Source organism: Balaenoptera physalus (assembly GCF_965194825.1).
Source record: "Balaenoptera physalus genome assembly, contig: HAP1_SCAFFOLD_752, whole genome shotgun sequence".
In the NCBI taxonomy this organism is placed as follows: Eukaryota; Metazoa; Chordata; class Mammalia; order Artiodactyla; family Balaenopteridae; genus Balaenoptera; species Balaenoptera physalus.
Genome location: NW_028126017.1, coordinates 214089 through 224238, shown reverse-complemented (window position 1 = coordinate 224238; position 10150 = coordinate 214089). Strand labels below are relative to the sequence as shown.

General features: G+C 43.0%; 1 protein-coding gene across 12 annotated transcripts in view; it reads left to right on the top strand.

Annotated features, from left to right (window-relative positions):
* Positions 1-10150, top strand: part of LOC309653649 (V-type proton ATPase subunit B-like) — a 248640-nt gene that overhangs the window by 143711 nt on the left and 94779 nt on the right. For 2 of the 12 annotated variants that reach the window (XM_082478513.1, XM_082478515.1), the window contains exons 2-3: positions 6603-6653; positions 9094-9142. The exons of 5 other annotated variants lie outside the window; for them this stretch is intronic. In XM_082478513.1, the coding sequence (XP_082334639.1) occupies positions 6603-6653; positions 9094-9142 (100 nt within the window). Of the gene's footprint in view, positions 1-71; positions 155-6385; positions 6471-6602; positions 6654-9093; positions 9143-10150 lie in introns of those variants that run through there. 5 more of the 12 variants (XR_014259321.1, XR_014259323.1, XR_014259320.1 and 2 more) reach the window with 4 other exon arrangements.

Here is a 10150-nt window from a genome sequence, read left to right as displayed (position 1 = left end):
AGTGAATGGAGGAGGAGAATGGGCAAGTGGGCCTGAGGCTTTCTGTGGCATCAGAGTGTAAATCTCCACAGGTGAGGGACACTTGGACAAGGGAAACTGTGCAGCGTGCAAATGTCTTCAAGTGATTTTCATGCCCTGACCTCCAGTTGAGAATTATTCCACTGGTGACCCCGCGCCCATCCACCAAGGTCCCTGACCCCTGTCTGCCGAGAAGAAATCGCCTCAGCAAGCACTGACTTGGAGAGCCTCCCTAAGGCACCCCCTGACACCTAAGCCTCACAGGCTGTCTCCCAAGATCTGGAACTGTGTGGACATCCGCTCTGTGAGAAATGCCCCTCAGCCGGCGTACTAGCAGGTAGGGACCTTCTCCACGGTAAGTTCTAGACACCCAAAGGCCCTTTGTGGACAGGTATTGTGTAAAATATTAGGGCCCCACCTCCTCCTCAGTCCTCCTTTTCCTGATGCTCAGTATAAATCCCCTCTTTCTTTCCTAGCCTCACAAAACAAAACAAAATGCGGGAGAATATCTCTCTAATGGAATCTTGATACAAACCCATAACACTGGCCCAGAATGCACCTGCATCTCAGAACAACCCACAGCAGACACGTAACATGGGCCAGGTCCTGCCACCCCCTCCCCAGTGCCCAGAGTCACTGTCATCACTCAGGAGTTCTGTTCCTAGGAGGCGGGGGTGGGGGGAGTGGTGTGTGAGAAGTAGGCACGTGTCCCTTAGATTCTGTCATTTCACAGCCAGTGATGGCTGCAGAGGATTAGACAAGGGCCAGGGAATTATGTTACATTGGTCATGGGAGTACAGCCCGCCTGTGGTCCTTCCCCCTCCAGCTCCCAATAACGGAAAGACAATCTGAGAAGCAGGCAGAAGCCAGTTGCCATGGCGATCAAGTTGTCTGGATCACATCCCTGTTCAGGAGAACAAGGTACACACCACGGTGCACCTAATTAACCAGAACAGGTGTCATAGGACGTTTAATAATAACACAGAAGATCGTCTTCCTGCCCCTGGGCTACACTCCTTCCCCCTTTAAAAGAGGAAGCAGCCTTCACAGACATTCCACCCGAAACAACCCCACTCCACATCTGTCCCCTGTCCATGAAGGAGTGACAGGAAATATGAACAAACTCTTCCTCTCAAGGCAGCCTGAGGGTCCACCATGAGATACTGGACGAGATGAAGTAGGTCTGAAGTACTGCGATTCCACAAAAGGAAGAACAATTCAGAGCAACTCAGGAACCTGAGCCCTCTCTTGGCTGAAGTTACACGGTTGCCCATCCCCTGTTGAATCCAAAGCAACAGTTGCCTGAACTGAGAAGTGAGCTCTGGGCTGGGAGGAGTGGACGAGGTGTGGGCTGCGGCAGTTAGAGTAACCTCCTGCCTAGTTCTCGGAGAGGACACTTCACTGCAGGTGTGGCCACACACAGCCCCACTGAATAGTTTTCTCACCAAGACCATCTCTCCCCACGGCCCCCTTAGATACAGTATGCTCTTGTTCAAATCCCTTAGAAAGATATGGTGAGGCAAGCTTCAGGTGCCTCAGGAACACAAGACACGTCTAGGCTTTCCTCATGACCCTCCTTGTGTCACCACCAGGACATCACACACATCCTTACACACACGTTTCAAAGTGGCTTGTCTCCCTTCTAGAAAGAATCAACCTGCCTGCTGCCATCCTTTCTCCATAGCCAGGGCAATTCCTCTTGATCCGCCTCCAATGACCCCTCCTCCCCAGTGCAGTCTCAGGTTTCTTCAGGCTCCCCAGTCTCCCCAGGTGAAATGTCCTCGTGTGTCCAGTGCTCTCTTCTCCCTCTACTTCAGTCCAACTGTGTGCCCACCGTGAAATGTCACGTGTGAACCCAAAGGATGTGAGGGATGGCAGGGTCTGTGAGAACACACCCCCAGCCTATAGGCTTACCTCCTTCTGAAGCCATCCTGCAGGCTTGGGCACGGACTACTGCTGCCTGGTAGCCTCAATGAGAAAAGTCAAGACCAGGACCCAGAGAGTGACCTGCTTCAACAGACGCTCAGGATCCAACTGAAGGAGGGGCAGGTTTGAATCATAATAGTAGAATGTGGCTGAAACATTCTGCAGTGGGGGAGGGGCAGAGGGCACGTGGGTCTGGGTAGGGTGGGGGTGGGGAGACATTCCACGAGGGCTCTGGCAGGTAGGCAAGAACCGGAAGTTCCTTCCACCTCACACAGTGGCAACACAATTGGCATGTGCCTCTTCACGCAGTTTATAGACTGTTTTTTTGATTCACGGCACCGAGGTTGGACTTGACGGTCCCTTCCTTTCACTTCTTTTTCCATCAACCTAGTTTTGTGTCCCTCAACACACTCTGCTTCCTACCTGGCTCTTGACTTACTTCAACAGAGACTAGACTTTCTGAACAAAATTCAGAACTGTTAGTCTGATAAACACTTGGGTATTTATGGCCACATGGAACTGAGTATTTGAAATTAGGATTGTCTCAGCAGATCCAGTGTCTCTGACTGCTGTATGTACATCACTCCTAAGGGAGTGGTCCTTGTGCTCCAACCAACATCCAGCAGGACCAGCCTTACTAATGATCCTTTGTGCTGGAAAGCCCCCGTCCATCAAAAAACCGTCATGCAGCCCCCATGTCCAAGACCAGAATTCACTAAATGTCTTTCTCATAGTATTCCATGGTTGTAAAAGATTTAGTTTTTTACCTTTTAAATGATTTTAGTATAATATTTTCAGCGAGCAACACCTTCTCATGGTTCAAAATTAAATTGTGCAAAATGGAATATGCAGTGGCGAGTCCTCCTCCCACCTCTTTCCCCTGTCAACCCAATCCTCTTTCCCAGAGGAAACCAGTGTTATCTCTTTCACAAAAATCTTCCCAGAGATACGTCATGCAACTAAAAACGAAGGTAATCTGTTTTCAGTTTTTAAAATGCCTTCATTTTTTTTCTAGATGAAAATTCATATATGTTCCAATATATCTGAGGATATTTCCAATGATTGTCTTTGTACGGGTATCGTGGCTCCTCTGTTTCTGCACTAGATTCCTAGATCAAGACTTTCTAGTCTCTTAAATTTCAAAGCACCTGAAAGAATAGGGTGGCTCGATCTAGTAAAGAAAAGTAACAAATGCCTAACTGAATTTGACTTTTGAATTTCACATAAACAATGAATTCATTTTTAGTACAACTTTGTCCCATGCAACATTTTGGACATAGTTTTACTGCAAATTCTTTCCCTGTTTATCTGAAATTTACATTTAACTCGAAATCTGTATTTTATCTGGCAACACTACCAAAAAATCAGAACATACTAAGCTATTATCAGTTACTCATCCTTATGAGAAAGAGAACTTGGAGTGATGAGACTCAAGTGTGCACCTTGGCTCCAACAGAAAACACAACTGTAAACATACACAAAATCTGCAGTTTCTTTGGATGAAATGGATTTGGAAGAGCCATCATATAGCACTGAACATCTTGGCTTAGTAGGGGTAAGGACAGAAGTAAGGAACAAGAAGGCAGAAAATCTTCTTCTCTTTCCTTATGTTAAAGGGACTAAACATCCTAGAGCCCTGGTTTTTCTAGGTGTTAAAAGTCCACTACCCATGAGATGGATGTGCACCTTGACACAATGCCAAGAGTTTATCCACCAGTGTCCAATCCCCATTCAGACAAGCCCACTTCCATCTAAATCCTAGCCTGCAAGCCCTGCTTACAAGTTTGTTAATTTCCTGTCTGCATTTCATACCCTTGCTCTTTAGAATCTAAGCCTCATCATTGCATATGGCCCCATCTGCACGGGAATGATGGTAGCATTCCTTTTAAAAAACTTGTTTGATTATTTTTTTCATATTGAGAATCCATGTCAGTCAGTTTACCACTATCAAAATGATATGAAAGAGTATTTGCGTTTTGTGTTGTGAGAAGAGAGGACTGTTAGGAAACTTCTCAAGGGAGATGAAGGCTGAAAACCTCAGAGGATGGCAACCAAATCTCTTGGGAGACGAGATTCACTCACTGCTGTAGCAGCAGTACAACTCCTACTGATTGTGGGGTGTTGGGGAAGGAAACAGAGGTTTAGAAGGACTGTTCCACAGTGTGAAAAAGACTCCTGTTGGTGTTTAAGAAGTTCCTTGCCCCTTGTCAGGAAAAATTGACTCAAAAGAAGATGAGAAGATAAGGTGAGAATATTTCAAGCAATATCATGGTGAACTTTATATCTAAAGAAACTCCTGTTGGGGACTGAAAAAAATAAACAATTTGGGAATATCGGTCAGTACTGGAGCTTTTATAATGAAGGAAAACTTAAATGATTGTCAACCAATAACTTCACACTAGAGGGATGGTGAGGCAAAATATTGTACCCAGGCACTCGAGAAAGGCAGGCTTCCTTGTTGCTTCCTCGCCTTGTTCAGTCATTGAACCAATTATTTACAAGATTCTCACTCATAATTCTGATACAGTATTTGAAGGACTCTTCTCAAGGCCACTGATACAAAAATTGCACTGTGCAAAAATTAGCCAGTCCCAATTCTGCAATCACTTTTGTAATACTTCAAAATCCTACACCCCAGAGACAGAGATAATCAAATTAGCCCAAATGTAATTTAGGAAGACCAGTCACAGCAGGGAGTATCTAAAAGTCCTTTGGATCATGATCTCTGACTATTCCTGCACAGAGGCTGGGGGCAGGCATTGACTACTGAGAAAAAACAACTCTGGACATGCATCACAAGCCTCAGAAGACAGTTCATCTTCCACTCAATCATGAAACGTTAAAGAAACGAAGAGATACCATGTTTGTGTCTTGTGGAGTTTTCAAGTCTGTGCACTTGGAGGCGCTTAGTGCTGTTAGACGTGAGGGGTCTTCAGAGGCATCCTGTTGAGTGAGAAATGCTCTAATCTTGCAGTTGACCAGAAAGAGGATCTGATGATTGAAGTTTCTTTGGGAAGTATTACAAAGTCAGGTCAGTAAGCTGATCCCGCTACTATTTTTGTTGTTGTTGTTGTTTTTAATGCCAACTGAAAGTCTGCAAGATATTACAAAAAAGGAGGGAGGGAAAGTAAAATTGTTCCCATACTACCTGCTGTGTTGAAATTGGCCCAGATTGTCCACTCTCTCTCAAAGTTATTAAAAGAAAAAAAAAACCATACAAAGGAAACACCTGTGAATCAACATTTATTGAAAAACCTCCATGTATTAAATACACTGAGAAAAAATATTCTAGTAGAGTAAATGCGTTTGGAAAAACTCTAGGAATGGAGTCAGGAGACAGTATCTTAAGAGTGTTTCCCAGGTCTGAATTCTTTGCTAGAATTGTTCTTTAACGGAAACTTCAGGCTTGCTAGGAAAAAGGACCTACTGTTTTTTGAAAGGCATAAACAAGAACCAAGGAACTGCAGTCCAAAGGGCATGAAAGCACTTGCCCCAATTTGAGGCTACTGTGCTTAGAGCAGAGCTCTCCAGAACTCTTTGTAGCTAAGTGCATGGGTTTCACGTGTGCAATAGAAAAATCACGAGTGCACATCTCACAAGAGCTGGTTTTAAGAAGAGACCATCACGAAGGTTCCTGGCAAGGAGCGTCGCCAGAGATGCTCCGTAGCGTGCCCGACCCTGCCTTTCTCTCCTCTAGAGACCTCCTGGAACAGATGCCCGCGCGCCCCTCGCCTGCACGCCTGCGCACGCCCACTGGGGCGGGGCTCTCGGGCACGCGGACCGCTGTCCTCCAACAGCTCCCGGCGTCTGTTGGGGGCAGTCGGCTCCGGAAGACAGAAACGTATGCGCGAGCGCGGAGGGTGGGGCCCCAAAGGCCGTCCGGCGGGGGTGGGGCCTGTCATGGCCGCCTCGAGATTCAATTCTAGGAACCCTGAGGTAAGGGGTATGGGGACTTTTCACCCCTCAGGTGTCACCGCTCTGCGCTGTTGTTCACCCTGTGGGTTGTTTGTGCCCTTGTCCGTGTAAGGAGACTCCCCACAATGTGGATTCATGCCCCCATAGAGCTCGATTCTCTTGAGGCGTTTACCCCAGGTTTATTGGCTCCACTGGGGAGCCGGCTGCATGAAGGGTTCAGTGATTGCGGCGCCTACAGTGGGGGGTAAATAGTGCGTGCGAGCTATTAAACAGGTGCCATTCTAGTCTGCGCGTTCTGAAGAGTACAAAAGCTAGAGGGAGTTCTTGTGAGTTGAAAACCCTCATCTGGTTCCAAAGGTGTAGCTCAGGTCACTGGAATATGAGTGAAGATATAGCGAACATCCTCACAGCTTCACTAGTAACTTTTTAACATAAAAATATCAATCAACACTTATGTTCAAACTGTACTCTTTTGTCAATGAGAGGAGTAAGTTTGCTGAATCTAACAATAAGCATTTATTCGTAGTCTGATACTCTCAAATCATGCCGGAATTGCAAGCATAGTTTGGCTGGTGATGCAAGAGTTCAGCAAAAATCAACGAAAGCATTAGGTAAGAATCAATTCGGTATATAGAATTTACAGTGAAGAATAGTGTACATTTTAAGTTATTTGTAAATTATGTGCACACATCCATTATATCTTTAAAATTAATTATATGGTATATATCTCCACACTTCTTTAGGGAGTGCTGATTCAGGTTATTAAGGCTTTGCTTGATGACACACCACTGCAGGTGCGTATGGGGCTTAAGGTAGTTTATGTTTGTATTCTGAGGTTGTGAAAGTACTGTGTGGGTGTGTTTGTAGTGTGAATTACATATATGTGCGTTTGTGGCTTGTTGGAGTTCAGTGTCTGTATTTAAGGATATTAAGAAGTTACATCCTTGTTCTTGGCAATTGGGGAGTTGTGGGTGTTTATGTGTATCTGGAAGTGTCATGTTGTATATACGTATTTGTAGATCTTCCAGGGATTGTAGGACCTCATGGGCAGTGGGTGGTTTTATGTATATCATTATTTGGGAGTCTATTGGGAATGTGTTTCCATGAATTCCTGGCGTGAGGTTTATTTGTGTATTTATGGAGTTGGTGAGAATCTGAGTAGTGTATTTGCATTTGTGGGTTGGTGATGTCTGTGTGGATATTTGGGGTTAAGTGGAAGACATGAGTGTGTTGTTGTGAGAGTGGATGTATTTGAGTTTATGTAGAGGGTTTGAGATGTAATTCAGATGTACTCAAGTTGTTTGGGTTATGTATTTGTAGTGTAAGACTTTGGGAATGTGCGTTTATTTGTGTGTTTTCTCCCAGCATGTTAGAAATGCGTGTCTGATGGTGGGTTTTGAAGGGTTAGCTGCATGTACATAGTGGAAAAGTTGGAAAAAGTACTTGTGTTTATTATTTTTGGTGTAGGGTCATGTGTTTTGCCTATTTTTGAAATGTAGAGGGATCATTTGTATATTCAGGGCATGCTGTATTATGTGCGTTTGTTTTGGTGGTTTTCAGGAATTGTTTATTTTGGTGTGTGTGAGGGCAGGTGTAAGACTATTTTATGGGACTGGTGGTATAATGTATATGTGCATATGAATGTGTTATGTGGTGTGGGGTTTATATGAATCTGTATTCTGGAAGCAGGTGGTGTTATTTCAGTGTGAGTATTTGGGAGTGTGGGATTATGTATATGCAGATAGTGTGAAGCCTTATGTTTATTTTTGGTTATAGGTTGGTATATTTCCATATTTGTAGTATGCTGAGTAATTGGGGGTATATTTGGGGCTTGTGGTGATAAACATGTATGTTGAGTTTGTGTGTGTATTCAAGGAGCGTAGCAGATTAGATGAATATTTTCTAGAGTATGTGTTTACATTTTTCATTGGGGGTTATTTGTGTCTGGAAGTGAGTATTTTTGTGTTGATATAGTAATGGAGTTATGTGTATACAGGAGAATGGGAGAATTTATTTGTACTGGAAGTATATGATATGGTTCTAAGTAAGTATTTAGGGGTATGGAGGTTTAAGATGTGTAATTTGGGACTTGGAAGGGGTTTTATGTGTATTTATATATGATATGCTGGAGATGTGTCCATGTGTCTTAGGAGTGTGTACTGGTTTGTGTGTATATCCATCAGGGCATGGGTGAATTCATAGGATTTGAGGTTGTCAGAAATGGTCACAGTGGTTTCCCGGAATGCTGAGATTTTTGTGTTTGGAAATGTTTGGGGATTGTGGTGGTAATGTTGGATTCTGGAAATGTAAGGATGATGTATAGTGTTTGGGGGGATATATATATTTAGAGATTGGGAATATTTGCTGGTGTGTGTGTCCATGAGTGTGTGGGGGTCATGCGTGTATAGTAGCTACAGTTGAGGGATTGTTGGTGTTTTTGTGTCTTGTATGTATCTGAGCATGAGGGGTGTATGTTCATGGTTAGTTTATGAGAGTGTGCATAAGGGCTTTGTGTGTGTATTAAAGTATTCAGGGATCCTCTTTGTGTCACTTCTGGAATGTACTGGTTGAAGAACTTGGTGGAGTTGCTTATATGTGTATTTTCAATGTTCGTGGGATGGTCCTCTATATATTTGGTAAGTTTGGTTGTTTTGTGCCTGTGTGTGTGTCTTTAGGTTCATGGGGCTTACGGGGTGTGTATTCTGAGATATGGGAGAGGTTCAGTGTATGTATTTGGAAACAGAGAGGCTGTGTAGGTTGTGTGTTCAGGAATTGTGGAGTATATGTATTTTGGGACTGTGGGATTGTGTGTGGGTATTTTTTTGGTGGTTCATGAAACAACTATATACTTGGTGTTTTTTGAGAGCCTATGTGTCTACAGGTTATTTGTTGTGAATATACAGGTAGTGTGTTGGTTGCATATGTTGGTATTTGAGCACATTCAAGGTGAGTGGTTTTGTGTAAAAATCAGGTAGTGAGAGGTGTTTTGTATGTACATTCAGGTTTCAGGTAGCAGTTGTATGGGTGTGTTTAGTGTATATGAAAGATTGTATGTTCTGAGATATGTTCTGGAGATACGTAGTGTGGTTTTGTTTGTATGTTTGGGATGAGAGTTCAGGGTGTTACTCAGGGTGCAGTCAGACTGTGTACACATATTCACGTGAAAGGGGATGTGGTGCACTGGAACTGGCTCGTACTAGCTTGGTATAGTCAATGGTGCATATCTCTTCCCAGCTCTGTGACGTCAGGTTGAAATTAGTCATGCTGAGAATAGTTACACCAGGTAAGTTGTGAAGCTCCGTAAATCAAAGCTTTCCTACCTACCCTTGGAAAGCATTTTATTAAGCATTCATCAGTATTTATCACTGGTGTGTGTGTGTGTGTGTGTGTGTGTGTGTGTGTGTGTGTGTGTGTATGAAGTAAGAATATTCAGGCATCAGTGTGTACGTGTATGGGAGACTCTATGAGAATTTTGAGTAGGGCATTCAGGGGCTGTGGGCCTTGGTATTTGTGCCTTGACCCTGGTCGATCAAGTTGGTGCATTCTTTTTTTTTTTCCTTGCCCATGTACTTTTAATGTTACAAGTACATTTTGTTTCAATTCTGACATATTATTTTATGCTATAATTGATATGTTTTATTTACAATAAATATAACAAAATTTTCTTTTATTATTTTATTAGGTTTTTAGATTCTGTTTTGTTCTAAGTACTCTTTATATGTATACCTGTTACAGTGCCCTTAATTTTCCTTTTTCTTAAAAAATCTTTTGCTATCTAGCCTGTCAGTTTTAAATGGTACTCACTGACACTCATATATACAACAGTCAGTTACCTTTTTCAAATTTCACTCTTCTCCCTCTCTTCTCCTCCCATTTTTAATGGAATTCTTTCCACATACTCGGAACATGTAACAATAAACACTATTCTCTCACCCATTACCCTACTCTTGTGTTAGTATTTGATTTACAATTAAATATATTAAATAATCACCAGCAATCATTTACCAAGGTTTCCTCAGTGTGTGCTGTTTACATGAGCTCATCCTATAGTAGATTCCTCATGAATGACTCACCTGCACAATAGTCCCTGGGTTCTTGCACAGTCGAAACTGTTTACTTATAGACTTGATACGTTAAAGGCAGCTTGGCTGAATATAAAAACCTTGGGTAACTTTTGTTCTATGGAATATTTTGAAAATGCTGTTCCACTGTTGCTTTGCATTGTATTTTGCTCTTGAGAGGCTGGTGCTAGACTAATATTCTTCTCATTATAGGTAATTTGATTATTTTG